The sequence below is a fragment of the Sminthopsis crassicaudata genome, chromosome 1 (assembly GCF_048593235.1).
Source record: "Sminthopsis crassicaudata isolate SCR6 chromosome 1, ASM4859323v1, whole genome shotgun sequence".
NCBI classification, from domain to species: domain Eukaryota; kingdom Metazoa; phylum Chordata; class Mammalia; order Dasyuromorphia; family Dasyuridae; genus Sminthopsis; species Sminthopsis crassicaudata.
This window is the reverse complement of record NC_133617.1, coordinates 7,782,148-7,801,059: the sequence shown is the minus strand read 5'-3', so window position 1 is coordinate 7,801,059 and position 18,912 is coordinate 7,782,148. Positions and strand designations below refer to the sequence as shown.

Genomic DNA, 18,912 nt, shown 5'->3' with positions numbered 1-18,912 from the left:
GCTGGAGATATTGGGAGGATGAGAGGCTGAAGCTGGCAGAGACAAAGGACTAGCAGCGAGTTTAGGGAACCAAGGAGAAAGGAACGCCTCCAGAAAACTGGCTGTGGCCAAGTGAAGAAGATTTTGGAAAAGACAATAAAGGATTTGGACTTTAACTCCTGGCTGCGTTTGGGATTATTGAACTGAACTGAAACTAAGGCTGCCTCCAGAAGCTCCCCAAGAAACCTGCTGCCAGAGAATGATTTTAATTTAAAGAAGAGAACATTACACTCTTTGAGTAAATCCCTTCTCTGTGTTTCAGTTTTCTGGTACAAATTGAAGAAAGTTGGTTTTTTTTGTTTTGTTTTGTTTTCAAGTGTCTTTCAGCTCTACATCTCATGAATTTTGGTTCTTTTTTTTTTTTTTTTTTTTTTTTTTTAATTTTTTTATTTTCTTTTATAATTATAACATTTTTTGACAGTACATATGCATGGGTAATTTTTTACAACATTATCCCTTGCACTTACTTCTATTCAGATTTTTTCCCTTCCTCCCCCAACCCCGTCCCCCAGATGGCAAGCAGTCTTATATATGTTAAATATATTACAGTATATTCTAGATACAATATATGTGTGTAGAACCGAATTTTTTGTTGCACAGGAAGAATTGGATTCAGAAGGTAAAAATAACAGTTTACATTCATTTCCCAGTGTTCCTTTTCTGGATGTAGCTGGTTCTGTCCATCATTAATAAGTTGGAATTGGATTAGCTCTTCTCTATGTTGAAGAAATCCACTTCCATCAGCATACATCCTCATACAGTATCATTGTTGAAGTGTATAATGATCTTCTGGTTCTGTTCGTTTCACTCAGCATCAGTTGATGTAAGTCTCTCCAAGCCTCTCTGTATTTCTCCTGTTGGTCATTTCTTATAGAACAATAATATTCCATAACATTCATATACCATAGTTTACCCAACCATTCTCCAATTGATGGACATCCATTCATTTTCCAGCTTCTAGCCACTATGAAAAGGGCTGCCACAAACATTTTGGCACATACAGGACCCTTTCCCTTCTCTAGTAGTTCCTTGGGGTATAAGCCCAGTAGTAGTATGGCTGGGTCAAAGGGTATGCACATTTTGATAACTTTTTGGGCATAATTCCAGATTGCTCTCCAGAATGGTTGGATTCTTTCACAACTCCACCAACAATGCATCAGTGTCCCAGTTTTCCCACAGCCCCTCCAACATTCATCGTTATTTGTTCCTGTCATCTTAGCCAATCTGACAGGTGTGTAATGATACCTCAGAGTTGTCTTAATTTGCATTTCTCTGATCAATAGTGATTTGGAACACTCTTTCATATGAGGGGAAATAGTTTTAATTTCATCATCTGAAAATTGTCTGTTCATATCCTTTGACCATTTATCAATTGGAGAATGGCTTGATTTCTTATAAATTAAAGTCAATTCTCTGTATATTTTGGAGATGAGGCCTTTATCAGAACCTTTAACTGTAAAAATGTTTTCCCAATTTGTTACTTCCCTTCTAATCTTGTTTGCATTAGTTTTGTTTGTGCAGAAACTTTTTAATTTGGTGTAATCAAAATGTTCTATTTTGTGATCAATAATGGTCTCTAGTTCTCCCTTGGACACAAACTCCTTCCTCCTCCACAAGTCTGAGAGGTAAACCATCCCATGTTCCTCCAATTTATTTATGATTTCGTTCTTTATGCCTAAATCTTGGACCCATTTTGATCTAATCTTAGTATGTGGTGTTAAATGTGGGTCCATTCCTAGTTTCTGCCATACTAATTTCCAGTTTTCCCAGCAGTTTTTGTCAAATAATGAATTCTTATCCCAAAATTTGGGATCTTTGGGTTTGTCAAAGACTAGATTGCTATTTTTATTCACTATCTTGTCCTGTGAACCTAACCTATGCCACTGATCAACTAGTCTATTTCTTAGCCAATACCAAATGGTTTTGGTGACTGTTGCTTTATAATATAGCTTTAAATCAGGTACACTTAGACCACCTTCCTCTGACTTTTTTTTCATTAGTTCCCTTGCAATTCTCGACCTTTTATTCTTCCATATGAATTTTGTTGTTATTTTTTCTAGGTCATTAAAATAGTTTCTTGGGAGTCTGATTGGTATAGCACTAAATAAATAGATTAGTTTGGGGAGTATTGTCATCTTTATTATATTCGCTCGGCCTATCCAAGAACATTGAATGTCTTTCCAATTATTTAAATCTGACTTTATTTTTGTGGCAAGTGTTTTGTAATTTTGCTCATATAATTCCTGACTCTCCTTTGGTAGATATATTCCCAAATATTTGATACTATCGACTGTTATTTTGAATGGAATTTCTCTTTGTATCTCTTGCTGTTGGATTGTGTTGGTAATGTATAAAAATCCTGAGGATTTATGTGGATTTATTTTGTATCCTGCGACTTTGCTAAAATTCTGAATTATTTCTAATAGCTTTTTAGCAGAGTCTTTGGGGTTCTCTAAGTATACCATCATGTCATCTGCGAAAAGTGACAATTTGATTTCTTCATTTCCTACTCTAATTCCTTGGATCTCTTTCTCGGCTCTTATTGCCAAGGCTAGAGTTTCTAGTACTATATTGAATAGTAATGGTGATAGTGGGCAACCTTGTTTCACTCCTGATCTTACAGGGAAAGGTTCTAGTTTATCACCATTACATATGATGTTTACTGAAGGTTTTAAATATATGCTCCTTATTATTTTAAGGAATAGTCCATTTATTCCTATACTCTCAAGCATTTTTAGTAGGAATGGATGTTGGATTTTATCAAATGCCTTTTCTGCATCTATTGAGATGATCATATGGTTTTTATTAATTTGATTATTAATATGGTCAATTATACTAATAGTTTTCCTAATATTAAACCAGCCCTGCATTCCTGGTATAAATCCCACTTGGTCATAGTGTATTATCCTGGGGATGATTTTCTGAAGTCTATTTGTTAATATCTTATTTAAGATTTTAGCATCAATATTCATTAAGGAAATTGGTCTATAGTTTTCTTTCTCAGTTTTCGATCTACCTGGTTTAGGTATCAGTACCATGTCTGTGTCATAGAAGGAATTTGGTAGGACTCCTTCAATCCCTATTTTTTCAAATAGTTTACATAGCATTGGAGTTAGTTGTTCTTTAAATGTTTGGTAGAATTCACCTGTAAATCCATCTGGTCCTGGGGGCTTTTTCTTAGGAAGTTGGTTAATAGCTTGGTCTATTTCTTTTTCTGAGATGGGACTATTTAGACTACTTACTTCTTCCTCTGTTAATCTGGGCAAGCTATATTTTTGAAGGTATTCTTCCATTTCATTTAAGTTATCGAATTTATCGGCATAAAGTTGAGCGAAATAGCTCCTAACTATTGTTCTAATTTCCTCTTCATTAGTGGTGAGTTCACCCTTTTCATTTTCAAGACTATCAATTTGCTTTTTCTCTTTCCTTTTTTTAATCAGGTTTACTAAGGGTTTGTCTATTTTGTTGGTTTTTTCATAAAACCAACTCTTAGTTTTATTAATTAATTCAATAGTTTTTTTACTTTCAATTTTATTAATCTCACCTTTTATTTTTTGAATTTCAAGTTTTGTGTTTGTCTGAGGGTTTTTAATTTGTTCCTTTTCTAGCAATTTTAGTTGTAAACCCAATTCGTTGGCCCTCTCTTTCTCTATTTTATGCAAGTAGGCCTGTAGAGATATAAAACTTCCCCTAATTACTGCTTTGGCTGTATCCCACACATTTTGGTATGATGTCTCATTATTGTCATTTTCTTGGGTGAAGTTATTAATTATGTCTATGATTTGCTGTTTTACCCAATCATTCTTTAGTATAAGATTATTTAGTTTCCAATTATTTTTTGGTCTATTTTCCCCTGGCTTTTTATTAAATGTTATTTTGATTGCATTATGGTCTGAAAAGGATGCATTTACTATTTCTGCCTTACTGCATTTGATTTTGAGGTTTTTATGCCCTAGTATATGATCAATTTTTGTATAGGTTCCATGAACTGCTGAGAAGAAAGTATATTCCTTTCTGTCTCCATTTAGCTTTCGCCAAAGATCTATCATATCAAACTTTTCTAGTATTCTATTTACCTCTTTGACTTCTTTCTTATTTATTTTGTGGTTTGATTTATCTAATTCTGATAGTGCAAGGTTGAGATCTCCCGCTATTATAGTTTTGCTATCTATTTCCTCTTGCAGCTCTCTTAATTTCTCTTTTAAGAATTTAGATGCTGCACCACTTGGTGCATACATGTTTAATATTGATACTGCTTCATTATTGATGCTGCCCTGTAGCAGGATATAATGCCCTTCCTTATCTCTTTTAATTAGATCAATTTTTGTTTTTGCTTGATCTGAGATGAGGATGGCTACTCCTGCTTTTTTGGTTTTGCCTGAAGCATAATAGATTCTGCTCCACCCTTTTACTTTTAGTTTGAATGTCTCATCCTGTTTCAGGTGTGTTTCCTGTAAACAACATATAGTAGGATTCTGACTTTTAATCCAGTCTGCTATCTGCTTCCTCTTTATGAGGCAGTTTGCCCCATTCACATTTATGGTTAGAAGGACTAATTCTATATTGCTTGCCATCCTATTAACCCCTGCTTATGCTTTTCCCCTTTCCTTCCCTTTTACCCTCCTATCCAGTATTAAACTGGTAAACACCACTTGCTTTTCACAGCCCTCCCTTTTTAGGATCCCTCCCCCACCTTAAAGATCCTCCCCTTATTTTACCCCTTTTCCTCGAAATTACTGTATTCCCTTCCCCTTAGCTTACTCCTTCCCTTTCACTTTTCAATGAAGTGGAAGAAGTTTCACCATAAATCGAATATGTCTATTGATACACGCTATGTTCATCTCCCTCCTTTCTTTCTCTCAGATATAATAGGTTACCTTTGCCTCTTCATGAGATGTAGTACCACCACTTTATACTTTTTTATGATATAATCTCCTTTCCACCTCTAGTTTCTAAGACAAATTGTACATATGTTCTTTACATATTTTTTGACAGAAGTATAGTTCTCAAGATTTCTTTTTACCTTTTTTAGAAGTCTCTTGAGTTCTGTATTTGAAGATCAAACCTCTTATGTAGGTCTGGTTTTTTCATCAAAAATAGATGGAATTCATTTATTTCGTTAAATGTCCATCTTCTTCCCTGGAAAACGATGCTCATTCTTGCTGGGTAAGTTATTCTTGGCTGCATACCAAGTTCCTTAGCCTTTCGGAATATCATGTTCCAGGCCCTGCGTTCTTTTAATGTGGATGCTGCTAGATCCTGTGTTATCCTTATTGTGGATCCTCCATATCTGAATTGTTTTTTTCTAGCAGCTTCCAATATCTTTTCCTTTGTCTGATGGTTCTTGAACTTGGCCACTATATTTCTTGGCGTTTTGATTTTAGGGTCCCTTTCAGTAGGTGATCGATGAATTTTCTCAATGTCTATTTTACCCTCTGTTTCCAAAACGTCTGGGCAGTTCTCTTTGACAATTTCCTCGAAAATGGTGTCCAAGCTCTTTTTTTCCTCCCATTTTTCAGGGAGTCCGATTATTCTCAAATTGTCTCTCCTGGATCTGTTTTCCAGGTCTGTTGTCTTTCTGGTAAGGTACTTGACAGTCTTTTCAATTGTTTCATTTCTCTGGTTTTGCTTGACTCCCTCTTGGTTTCTCCTTGAGTCATTCATTTCTACTTGTTCCAGTCTAATTTTCAATGATGTATTTTCTTCACTCACTTTTTTTTATATCTCTTTGTAATTGTCCAATTGAGTTTTTATCTTCTATGGAATTTTTTTCCATTTTATCCATTTTATTTTTTTGAGAGCTGATTTCTTTTTCCATCTCTCTAATCCTGTTTTCCTTGGAGTTGTTTACCTTTTCCAGCTCACTAATCCTGTTTTCCTTGGAGTTGTTTACCTTTTCCAGCTCACTAATCTTGTTTCTCAATGATTTGATTTCTTTATCCATTCTGTCTTTGAATGCATGGGATGACTTCTCCAGGCTCTCTTGCCAAGCTTCCCTTTCCTTTTCCCATTTCTCTTCCAGCTCTCTTGTGAGAGCCTTTTTGATTTCCTCTATGAGGTTCTTTTGTATTGAGGAGCAGCTTATATCCCTCCCAGGGGATACATCTGGGGACAGTCTGTTCCTAGTCTCCTCAGCATTTGAAGTCTGCTCCCTCTCCACACAGAAGCTGTCAATGGTTAGAGCCCTTTTGAATTTTTTGTTCATTTTGTCAGAGCAGGAATCAAAGAAAACAAACTGACAAGAGAAACAATTGGTCTGTTTTGCGGGGGATAGGGCTGGATGGTATTAATGAGCTTCCTCTACAGACTGGGGGTAGGGCAGCAGAGAGCCACTAACAGAACAGCAATGACTGTACTGAGTCTGTGCTCTGAGGCTCCGAGAACGCACCGAGTCAGTCCAGGTGGGGGTTGGGGGTGGCCGGGCTCTGAGAGATGCTGGCTTTCTGGGGTTTTAATCTTCACCTCCGGTGTTTACACCCTCTCTGCTGCTCCTGGCTTGCTGCCAAAACGGAGCATCCACACTGGGGCAAAAGCCCTTTCACAGAAATGGCAGAGATCACACCCCTCCCCCTCAGGTCTGAGCTGTGTGAGCTGCCTGTCTTGCTCTGGCTGTCTGCCCTCAGTCTGCGCCCAGTCTGATTGACCCTCCCCCGAACAAACACAGACCTTTTCTGGCGACTTTCAAGGATGTCTTCTCTTGGTGATAATTTGTGGATTTCTTTCTGGGTCAAGCATTAAGTCAGAGGCTTGTCATGAATTAAGTTCTGAGAGAATACGAGGAGCTCAAGCAGCTGTCTGCCTCCACGCCGCCATCTTGGCCGGAAGTCCCATGAATTTTGGTTCTTTAGGAGTTAAGTGACAGGTCCCTTTAATTTCTAGAAAAGGGAAACCAAGGAATGAATCTGTCCATCTATAAAGAAGGGGTGCCCAGACTAAGGTCCCTCTCTGTTATGGGCCAGAATTTGAAGCAAGGTGCTAAGTCAGTGGAATTTGACAGAGAAAAGTTATCTAATTTAGCATGGTGCTTAACCAGTTCTTTAGTTCAGTAATGTACTTAGTGCTTACTATAGTTCTACAAGATTCATACCTTTGATAAGAGCCCATGTAAGCTTGGACAAGCTCAGCCAGAATCAGAACCGTGGTGGCAGTCCTCCTGCCTCCCCCACAGAAACCACAACATATTCAGGAGGACCTCAAGAAGCTGCCAGAAGCAGAGAAGACAAAGAACTGGTGGCAGGAGTTTAAGCCCACAGAATCAAGGAGAGAGCAAGGCCTCCAGAAAAACTCGCCGAGCCCCAAGTGAAGGAGACAAGACTTTGAAAGAGACATTAATAAATGACTTGGACTTTAATGCCTGGCTGCATTTGTGGCGATTACTGAACTGAACGAAGGCTGCTCCCAGAGAACCCCAAGAAAACCCCAACAAGAGAATATTACATTTTAGAGAAGAATATTACACCTCTTGATCTGGCTTGAGGCTGCCCAGGCCCCATAACCCTTTTTACTCAAGTATGGGGATTCTGCTTCATGGAGTCTAACCAGACAGGAGGTGGGGGAAGGAGCATTTGGCTCTTTTTTAGAACAGGTTGTATGTTAGGATTCTTACAAGGTGCTAAGCAAGTGGAATTGAGGAGACAGTGGTTAAATCTAGTTTAGCATTGATTTAATCCTATAACAAATAATGGTTTCCTGGTGATGTAATGATTGGAGCTCCCCTGGGACAGATATAAGGAGGAGCTCTCAGGGCCAGAAGGACAAGCCCACTCGAAGCTCATTCAGAGGAAGCTAGACGCAGAAGTTGGCAGGGGCAAAGGACTAGCGGCAGGAGCTCTCGGAACAAGGAGAGAGACAGGCTTCTATGAAAGCTAACCAGGCCCAAGGAAGGAGACAAGACTTGGAAGGGACAATAAAGGATTTGGACTTTTAATACCTGGCTGCATTTGGGGAGATTACTGAACTGAAACTAAGACTCCCTCCAGAAGCTCCCCAAGAAACCTGCTCCCAGAAAACATTACATTTTAAAGAAGAGAATATCACATTTTTTGCACCTGAATGTGGGACAGACACGATCCTGATTTCAGTGGAAAAGTCTCCTCAACCCAGAAATTAAGGTGAATACAATAAGGAAACTTTGTTAAAGGGCTAAAACAGCATTTCAGCTAAAATGGGACAGATGTTTAGAAAACAGCCTTGTTTGCCAGTTCAAGGAAACTGTGTAGAGAGCATTGTCAGACTTATGAAAAGCTAAGGTTTGATTATAATTTGGGAGCAGGTCACTGAACTTTTAAAAACTGTACAGTGCACATCTCCTTGGTTCTCTATGGGAAAAGAATTGGATCTAGAGGAATGGAAATTAGTAGGAGAGCAACTATGTCAATTCTATAATGAAAATGGACCTGACTCAATTTCCAAAGATACACTTATTCCAAATTTATTTTGGCTATACTTTTTCATAAGAGCATGTCTCTCTCAACAGAATTAGAATTAGCAGCACAGTACTGATGCCCATTCCCACCCCCCAAGAATATAAGCTTCTTAATGGAAATAACTTTTATTTATATTTGTTTTTGCAAGATCTACCATGGTACCTGGTAAATAGTAAGCATTTAATAAATGTCTGATTACAATCTTCATATTTCTGTACAATTCTTATCTCTTTTCCACTTAAATTGCTTTTGCTTCCACAAACTCTTTGACATTTTGACTGGCACTGATATTGATTCTTCAAGTCCTTCTTACTACTGAAAAGTCTTCTCTTCAGCAAAGACCTAGAACCATGTAGACTGTGCAAATTTAAAGCATGGCTCCTCTCTCAAGACAAGGAGAATAGCTGGATCATGATGAAAGGACATTTGTGCAATTAAGAGAAATCTGCTAAAGGCTACATAAGAAGGCTTACTGCTTAACGGTTTCTATGGTTAACTTCGACACACAAGGCTTGTGCCTCCTGGTACTTGGCAGGGACTACTCTGGGACACCACCAGAGATAAGGACTTTTCTTAGTGTAAGGATTGGCTCCCAACTCCAACCCGCTGTTAGAATTTGATCCTCAAACTGGAGCCATAATAAAAACTGTACATAGGTTTCATAACTAAACTAATTCAGGTATAATGAATCCAAATCGATGCCTTTCTTCAGTCTGCCCCATTCGACTACAAGTCCAGAACGGTGCTTTCTATTACCCTACATTTGCTGGACCCATCTGTTTGGAATCCCTTCCAGCTCCTCAGCTCTTGATTTATTCCTTTTTCAGCATTCTGTGTGTCTTTACATATATGTTTCTATGAAGGGTGACTTCTATTACTCTGATGGCGAGTAAGCGACCCTTTCAGCCTGAAGGTCTTCTCACATCTGTGACATTCATAAGGCTTCTCTCCGGTGTGAATTCTTTGGTGTAGAATAAGTTGCCTTTTCCTGCTAAATGCCTTCCCACATTCATGACAATCATAGGGTTTCTCTCCCGTATGAATCCTCTGATGCTGAACGAGGGGATCTCTGCCGCTAAAGGCCTTCCCACAGTCGCTACATTTATAAGGTTTCTCTCCACTATGAATTTTCTGATGTCGAGTAAGGTGTGCGCTCTGGCAAAATGTCCCCCCGCATTTGTTACACACATAAGGCCTCTCTCGGGTGTGAATCCTCTGGTGTCTGGTGAGCTCGGTCCTCACGTGGAAGGCCTTCCCACAGTCACTACATTCGTAGGGCTTCTCCCCGGTGTGGATCCTCTGGTGACGAACAAGGTGGGCGCTCTGGCAGAAGGTCTTCCCACACACGCCGCATTTGTGGCTCCTCTCCCTCGTGTGGATCTTCTGGTGCTGAGCCAGGTGCGCGCTCTGGCAGAAGGCCTTCCCGCACTCCCCGCACGCATAGGGCTTCTCCCCGGTGTGGATCCTGAGATGGCGGCCGAGCTGTCCTTTCAAGCGGAAGGTCTTCCCACACTCTTCACAGACATAAGGCTTCTCCTCAACAGGAGTCTGCTGGCGGTGAGGAAGCTGCGCACCCGGGAGGAAAGTCTTCCTGCATTTATACGGCGGGTTCTCTCTGGGATTGCCCTGAGAGGCAGCGAGAGGGGGATTGTGGGTTAAAGGTCCCCTGCAGTCACTACGTTTACGAGCACTGCGACGCCCTCTCAGCTGTAGCCTGGTGTGGGGAGAATCCTTTGCTAACGTGTTACATCTGGGCATTTTTTTCCTGATGCCAGTTGTCTGATGGGAATTAATGCATGGACCGAGGCTGGCGATTTTTCCACGACTGTTACAGTCACGTGGTTTCTCATCACACTGACGAAGATGCTTTTTCAGGGGCACTCTCTGTCGTGAGGAGAGCTTGGTCTCTGTCCTGGAACTCTTGCCACAACTGTGGCCCCTGGGGCCCCTCACTACCTGCCGAGGATTTCCCTCCTCAGGGATCTGCTGCCTCCCTAATCTGGCACCACGTGCCCAGGCTTTCTTCCTTCCACAGAGCCCCAGCTTCCTGAGGCTGTCCTGGTCCAGCCTCTGCTCCACAGACATGCTCAGCTCTGGGGGCGACTCCTCCCCATCTGAAAGAAAGAAAGAAAACGGAAACATCACCTGTACCCACCTGCTGTGCACTGCAATGCTCCTCCTGATTACTGCAAAAACTGCAAAGGGGAGGGGAAAGGAGGGGCTCTTGTGACCAGATCACGTGGGGTTTATAAGAAACTTTCCACTGTTCACAACACAACTTATTGCATTAAATATGAACACCAGGGCTCAGAATGATGGCAGAGGCAGAAATCCCAGCAAGTCTCCAGAGCTCCATTGTCCCAGTCGTCTGGGCACACCTCACTGCTGCCCCACCACAGAGACAGCTCAGAGACCTGGAGATGATGAGAGGAATCAAGGGCTGACTCAGCCTGCTCTTTCCATCTGGAGGGGGACTCAGAAGGCAGCCCAGGCTGATGCGGACTAGAAACAATAAGGTGACAGTGCACAGAAAGCCTGAAGCCCCAGGAGCCCCGTGTCTGAGTCCAGTGACTTCCTGAAAGCTCTGACCAAAAAAAGAACCTTGATACAATAATAGAAGGAATAATTACAGAAAATTGACAAGTGATAGAACAAGAGGAGCAAGTAGAAATAGAAAAAAATCCACTGATCACGACTTCAAAGAGATACTACAAGGAAAACATAGGAATATCTGCTAACTTTTAAAACCCCCAGATCAAAGAGAAAATTTACAAGCAACAACAACATTAAAAATTCAAATATGCTGAAGCTACAATTAGAATTGCACAGGATTTATCAGCAGCTATGTTAAAATGCCATAGGTCCTGGAGTACTATATGTCAACAACCACAAGAACTAGGGTTATAGCCAAAAGTATTACAGCCACCAAAACTAAGATATAACAAAACTAAGTATAATTTTGAATTTTTAATAAAGAAAATTCAGTGAACTATCAGATTTTCAAGATTTTGTCTCAAACAAACATGAACTCAATAGAAAATTTAACATTAGTGATTGGATTGGGGTAGAGCTGAGATAGATATGACTCTAAAATGCAAAATTGATCAGTTTTTGCTAGTAATTCCTTAGTAATTATGCTACACAAATGAGGTATGAGAGCAGGAACTGACATAGAAGCATTTGAGGGGAGAGGGGAGCTAGTAATTCTGAAAACTTATTCATGTTGGGAATGGGCTAAACAGGGAACAATACATATACACATGTATAGATATGTACTAAAAAGGGTATAGCACTCTCCGAAATCCATAAAGAAATAAGGAGGGAAGGAATAGAGTAAGGGGGTATACAGAGAGGGGTGTATATCAATGGGGATGGGGTAACAATGATCAGGAATAAAAGTTATTAGAAAAAAAAGTGAGGTAGTAATCACTGATTTCAAACAGTCAAAAAAAATCAATCAAGAAAGAAATCTGCATTGTCAGCCATATTAATATTATTTTAGATATGAGTGTGTGCACATATATGTACATGTATATATGTATGTATATACACACATATCTGTATACACAAAATATCCATGTTTAACTATAGCCTGCAGAGGGAGAAGAGAGTGGGAAAAATGAATAAAGTAAAAAGTATACAGCAGTAAACACGAGAAAACATAATGTCTTCCATTATTACATATGCTTTCTTGACATGGAAATTTGTTACATATTTTGAATCCTCCCTGATGTTCTGTTTTTTGATTTTTTTCTGTCTCTTTTTTATTTTGCATTTAAGTTTTAATTAAATAAAAAAAATGTTTTTAAAAGGTAATAAACAAAAAAGAACAAGAAATTTTGAAGATCCATGTCGTTGGAGAAAGGCAAAGGAGAAGAAAGCAGGGGATGATGTAAGATTAAAAGAAGAGGGTGCTTGTGGGGAGCGCCTAGACTTCCCTGGTGCATTAGGAGATAAGGTCCCGGCTCAGACCATCTAAGCAGAGGTTTATGGAAGGCCTGAGCTGCTGTAGAAAATCCATTAGGAAAACAGATGAGTTGGGACTGGGTAATATAGGAAGTAAACCCAATCAGTCAGTACACCTTGTGAGAAGGAGCTAGAAGGGAGGAGGGGATGTAGAGAAGGGAGGGGAACCCTAGGGTCATGGCCTGCCGCCATACTGGGCAGGGAATGACAACATTCCAAGTCACAGTGAATACGAAGAATGAGTTAAGGAGGAGGGCACAGGGAGGGCTCATATAGACCCTACACCCAGGGGGTAAGTCAAGGCAGGAGCCTTCACCGACAAGGAGGGTGGGAGGGAGGAAAGTAAGGAAAGGAGAGAGTCCCTGAGAGTGACCATGGGGCCCCAGACTGAAGAGTTATGGAATACGAGAACTGGCATTATCAATGGAAAAATTCTCAGTTCAAGTCTGTCATCAATGTCAGGGTCAGTCAAATGTAAAGGGCTGAAACTCTCGAGTCGATGCACCGAAGTTGGACAATCGCGAGCCTGAGGCTAATTATTGATTGGATAATTCTGTATAAGAATATGCTTGGAAAATGACCCTTCCTACTGTCCTGTGCTGGCCCAATCGTTTGGGGCATAAAGAGAATTGTGGGAGGGACTAGGAGGTGCAATGAGACTAGCCAGGGTCACTTCTGGGCAGGAAGGGAAGAGGTGAGGTCCAGGAGATCCCACGAGTCCATCCCTTTCACTTCTACAGCTAAAGACCAAGGATAAAGGCTTTTGCTTCTCCTGAATCCGGCTGATTCTAAGGTATCCGGGTGCTAATGTGGTCAACCCTATTGCTTAGTGACCAACACACACAAGACCGCAACCTACTGGGGGGAAGGGCTCTTGGTCACAGGAATGACCAGGAAAACCAGGAAGCACATGGAGAAACTTCTTAAATAGATGTGTAAAAATATATGTACATTTATATATACACGTTAGTACACATTGGGTCATGCAGTAAGTTACATACCTAAAAGACTGGAATAGAAACAAAAATGAAAGGACAAAAGAAGATCGCACCTTTCATGACTATGGGTAATGCAAAATTCACAACTGGGGAAGGTTAGAAATGAGGAAAAAACAAGTAGCCGGTTTTTGTTGGAGCCATTCCTTGACATTGGCCATAGATACAAAGGCCGGCAGAAGTGGAAAAGTGATCAAGGGGCAAGTCCCTTTGCATCCAGATCCCTCCAAGAAAAGCCCGAGAGCCCAAGAGCCTCCAAAACTCAGCATTTAAAGCTGCTCCCCGCCAGGGCAGTGGTCCGGGTCTGAGGATGGGATCAGGGTCAGATACAGAATCTCTTTATCTCCAAAAAACCAAGAACTTCCCAAGGCAAAAGAAATAACAAAGAAAACAAGATTGCAATTTTGGCTTCATACTCATTTGGGACCCCCGGGGGGAGCCAGGGAGCACAGAGCTCAGCCTGGAGTCTCCCCTGCTTCTGTGATTCTGGGAACCACGATTACCTGGTCGGCCTCAGTTCTTCATCTGTAAAATGGGCAATCATGAGAGCACCTGCCGCTCAAGGTCATTGAGGCAATCCAAAGAGATGCTGTACAAAGCACTTCCAGGCCTGGCCCAGAGTACTTGTGGTGTCAAGTCCGCTCCCTTCCCTTACTTTGTGAATATTTGTGTAAAGCACTTCCTGGCACACAGTAGGTGCTGTGTGAAGCCCTCCCCCTTCCCTTACTCTGTGAACATTTGTGTAAAGCACTTCCTGGCACACAGTAGGTGCTGTGTGAAGCCTTCCCCCTTCCTTTACTCTGTGAACATTTGTGTAAAGCACTTCCTGGCACACAGTAGGTGCTGTGTGAAGCCTTCTCCCTTCCCTTACTCTATGAACATTTGTGTAAAGCACTTCCTGGCACACAGTAGGTGCTGTATGAAGCCTTCTCCCTTCCCTTACTTTGTGAATATTTGTGTAAAGCACTTCCTGGCACACAGTAGGTGCTGTATGAAGCCTTCTCCCTTCCCTTACTTTGTGAATATTTGTGTAAAGCACTTCCTGGCACACAGTAGGTGCTGTATGAAGCCTTCTCCCTTCCCTTACTTTGTGAATATTTGTGTAAAGCACTTCCTGGCACACAGTAGGTGCTGTGTGAAGCCTTCCCCCTTCCCTCACTCTGTGAACATTTGTGTAAAGCACTTCCTGCACACAGTCGGTGCTGTGTGAAGCCTTCCCCCTTCCTTTACTCTGTGAACATTTTTGTAAAGCACTTCCTGGCACACAGTAGGTGCTGTGTGAAGCCCTCCCCCTTCCCTCACTCTGTGAACATTTTTGTAAAGCACTTCCTGGCACACAGTCGGTGCTGTGTGAAGCCCTCCCCCTTCCCTTACTCTGTGAACATTTGTGTAAAGCACTTCCTGGCACACAGTAGGTCCTGTATAAAGGCTTCTCCCTTCCCTTACTCTGTGAACATTTGTGTAAAGCACTTCCTGGCACACAGTAGGTGCTGTGTGAAGCCCTCCCCCTTCCCTCACTCTGTGAACATTTGTGTAAAGCACTTCCTGCACACAGTAGGTGCTGTGTGAAGCCTTCCCCCTTCCCTTACTCTGTGAACATCTGCCTAGAGCACTCCCAGGCCTGGCACGTAGTAGGGGCTCCCTCCCTTCCCCTGCCGGTCCCCCCCCCCACTTTCCAGGGACTCCCTCACTCACCTGCACGGCTGCTCCCTGGGACACCCCAGGTCTCCTCCGGCCTCCAAGGGTCCTCTCTGCGCTCCAGGTGCTGGACAATCCTGGGCTTGGACACAGTCAGTCCTGCCCAAAAGAAACAGAAGCACTGCAGTCCCCAGCGGCCCAGGGTTCTCCCTCGCCTTGGAGTCCGGGAGGAGAAGCCTTAGCCGGTACTGATCCCACCAGGAAAGGCGCCGCCCCGTGGAAGACGCCAGGAGAAGCAGGGCGCACCCCCCCATCCCCCCGAGCTCCAGGCGGCCCCCCCAGGTGCTGGGCCCCGGCCCCGGCCGCCTCACCCAGGCCCAGCAGGTTGCGGTAGTTCTCCAGCATCACGTCCCGGTACAGCTCCTTCTGGGCGGGGCCCAGCTGCCCCCACTGCTCCCGCGTGAAGACCACCGCCACATCCCGGAAGGTCACGGGCCCCTGAAACACCAAAGGCTGTCGGTGCTTGTCGGAGGGAGGGTGGGGCAGACCGGGAGCCCAGGCCCTGCCTGGGGAGAGGGGGTGGGGGGGGAGTCAGGGGGCGGGGCTGCCTCGGCTCCGCCCCCGCGCGGTCACCCCCGGCTTTTCTCCTCCTCCTCCGTTGGGCATCCCCATTTTACAGAGGCCAAGACGGAGGCCGGGAGAGCTCCCCGGCGCGGGGGGAAGGGGGGGCAGAGCCGCGCCCGCCCCCCCCAGAGCCGGACGGACCCGCAGGGAGAGCGCAGGGCGAGCAGGAGGAGACCCCGCGTGTGGGCGCCGCCTCCCGTCAGACCTCGAGGTCGGGGTCAGGGAGGACGCGGATCTCCCCCCTCCCGTTCCCATTTCGGACTCCGCGAAGGCCCAGAGGCCACCCCTCGCCCGAGAGCACGGGCGGCCCCATGCTCAGACTGGCTCCCCCCCCCTCGGGAGCTGAGGCCGGAGAGCCTGCCCCAGGTGCCCCAGGTGGGAGGAAGTGCCCTTGAACCACGCTCCGGAGCCGCTGCTCCGCTCCCACTGGAGACCCGGGCCTGGGGCGCCCCCGCTGGGAGCCCGCACAGCAGAGGGCCTCGGCCGCGGACTCGCGCGTTCTCCGGGGCTCAGAGGCCTGCGCCACCAGGGGGCGCCCCGGGGGACGAGGGCGGGGCAGGGGCGGGGCGGGACAAAGTGGCCCCAATGCGCCCTCCCGGGGATCCAGGCGGAGGGAGGGCCCCGAGTCCAGGACTGCTGGGAATTACTAGGGCGCCCTCCTGTGGGCACGGCCATGGCCGGAACAAAGCGCCGCGCTGAGACAGAAAAGGGGACAGAGCCCGGAGAAGAGCGAGCTGCTCCCTCCCTGCCCGCTGGATCCCCTTGGATCCCCACTAGATTCCCTCGTATCGCACCAGATCCCCAGGCCTAAGCACAGCCAGACAACACACCTTGGGGGGCCCCCACTCACCTCACGGGGTCCGGGGTCCCCGGGGGCCATCAGTAGGACGAACTGCGCAGGAGCCGCGAGAGAGGCTCGGCCGGTCTCGGAGTCCCGAGGGGACTGCAGACGTTTCCGGGGTCGGCGGGCATGGAGACCCCCAGGTGACACACGAGGGAATGACCTAGGAAGAAGAGCTGCTGCTCCAGAGGTGAGGAGGCCCAAGGGCACGTGACCACGGTGGGCGGGGCTTGAATGTCAGTTGAAGACCTGGGAGTCTGAGATCGGGAGAGTGAGTGGGGGATCCCCCAGGGGGTGGGGTGAGAGGAGAGGAGCTTGCACCGAGCGCTGGCTGTAGACACGAAGAGGGGGGACCGCCCCTTCACTTCCTGCACTGCAGAACCCCGCAGGACCCAAACCTCAGATTTGGGTTGAGAATCGAAGCGGGAGGGAAATGGGGAGGAAACGGAAGTCACGTGACACGCGTCCTCCAATTCCCCCCCCTCTTCTAAGAGTCCATCGGACCGCCATTTTCAAGGCAACCACCTCGGTCTGAAGTAGGTCAAGTCCTGGAAACGCAGGGTCTTCTGGGAAATGTAGTGCGGGGCGCGGGCGAGGTGAGCTCATTTGAAGCACTCGCCCTCTCTGGCTTCCTATGCCTGCAGTGGTGAGGGTGTCGTGCGGGAGGGAGGCGGGACCCCCTTCCCCGTGCTTGCCTCCCCATGGTAGCTGCGTCACTCTGTCCCTGGCTCTGCTGTGGGCCTGCCCTGGAGGGGGGGCTTCGCAGGGTTTCTCTTCCGCGGGGAGGGGGGGAGGGGGGCCGCGACACGGGGATTGAGCCCGGAGAGCTTGTGCGGGCGCCATGTTCCAGCGCCGCGGCCAGGCCGGCAGGGAACGGGAAGGAAGGTGCGACGGGACGTCCGGAAACGGCTGCGCAGGCCTTGGGGCTGCCGGCCTCGGCCCAGGCAGCGGCCGAAGCTCCGACCGGGGGAGCCCTTGGAAGGCGGAGCAGCGCCCCAAGCAGGCCCTGGTCGGGATGGAGCGCCACCTGCTGTGGAGGAGCGAGCCGCCCCCGCGGTTGTCCCGGGCCGGTCAGCAGCCGAAGACCTCCGCCACCCGGATCCGGGGAGCGCTCGTTAGCGCAGCTCGCTCGTTTTGTTCGGCTCCTTTCCCGTAAGGGATCCCACCCGCCCCTTAATTTTGTCCGGGACCGAAGTCCCCAGAACTGCCCGCTTGCTCCGCCGTGCAGGACCGCGTGGTCCCCTGGCCCAGAGGTGGCTTGAGTGTGGATTCCTTCGGGCCTGCTCCTGTCCTGACCCGGACCGCATCATCGGGTGCCGAGGAAGGTCCCTCCTCCGATACCCAGCTCGGCCGGAACCCGGCAGAAAACCGGCCCAAGGAGAGCCTAGAACCTGCCGCTTGGAGCCAGCGGAGACTCGGACTGACCGGCAGCACCTCCTCCTGCTGGGACCCGGATCCAGGCTGGGGACTGGAGAGTGGGACCGGAAAGACGGCAGACAGACTTGGCTCGGGAGCGCGCTCGGCTCCAGCCTTGCTGAAACCCTAAACTAACAGCACGAGGCCCCGGAAAGCAGAAGCAGGGTCAGCCCTGCCGCGCCCTGCCAGCCTCGCCTTAACGGGGAGTGCGCCTAGAAGAACGGGGGAGGGGCGATTGAGACAAAAACCCGACAAGACCAGGATAACTCTAAGGCTTTACTAGCAGTGTCTCAGAGGAAAACACAACTTAGGCACAAACGCAATTAGAATTCCTAAAAGAGATGAGGCAAAAGGGTTTTAACATTTTTTAAATAAATAAATTGTTATAAATGAAATGGGAGTGCTTGAGAAAAAAAATGAAAACCATGGAAAATAGAATTGAAAAGGGAATTAACCCCTTGACATGGGAGCATAAAACCTCTTGCCCAAGAAACTTGCTAAAAACGAACTAATAGAAGAATAATTTCGTGAGGCAACAAAAAAACTTATCATTAAAAGTCTGAAAAACTGAAATGCGGAGGGGGAAGGTATGGAAAACAACTTAGAGGAAAAACACTTAGGGTTTCTTAACTCATCCCTTCCAGCTCAGGCCACTTCTGATAGGTATGAGGTGGTAGCTCAGAGCTGTTTTAATCTGCACTGCTCTTATCAATAGCAAGAGCATTTTTATATTAGACAGCTTTGATGTCTTACTCTGGACTGGCTGCTGTTGTGGGCCAGAACTCTGAACTTGAAGCAAAGGATTCTTAGAAGGTACTAAGTCAGTGGAATGGATGAGAGTCAATGGTTATCTGGTTTGGCATGGTTCAGTGTGATTGATTTAATCCTATAACAAATAATGGTTTCCTCGTGATATAATGACTGGTGTATGTGCAGTGTGGCACATAGGAACAAGGACTGAGAACCC

The 18,912-nt window shown here is 45.7% G+C and overlaps 1 protein-coding gene across 1 annotated transcript; it reads right to left on the bottom strand.

Moving 5' to 3' along the window:
* Window positions 1-8,574: 8,574 nt before the first annotated feature.
* Window positions 8,575-17,713, bottom strand: LOC141556843 (uncharacterized). Its single transcript, XM_074291708.1, has 4 exons — window positions 16,539-17,713; window positions 15,436-15,562; window positions 15,122-15,223; window positions 8,575-10,579 (listed from the first exon to the last, which is right to left on the bottom strand). The coding sequence occupies exons 1-4, from the start codon at window positions 16,566-16,568 to the stop codon at window positions 9,321-9,323; spliced, it is 1,518 nt and encodes a 505-aa protein (XP_074147809.1). The 5' UTR covers window positions 16,569-17,713; the 3' UTR covers window positions 8,575-9,320.
* Window positions 17,714-18,912: the final 1,199 nt, after the last annotated feature.

Bases quoted from the DNA above. Each gene is read 5' to 3' on its own strand.
- LOC141556843 (XM_074291708.1), bottom strand. From the start codon at position 16,568: ATGGCCCCCGGGGACCCCGGACCCCGTGAG. The intron at 15,563-16,538 runs GTGAGTGGGGGC...TTGGTGTTTCAG, and splicing joins GGGACCCCGGACCCCGTGAG to GGGCCCGTGACCTTCCGGGA. The intron at 10,580-15,121 runs GTGAGTGAGGGA...TCTTTCTTTCAG, and splicing joins CCCAGGGAGCAGCCGTGCAG to ATGGGGAGGAGTCGCCCCCA.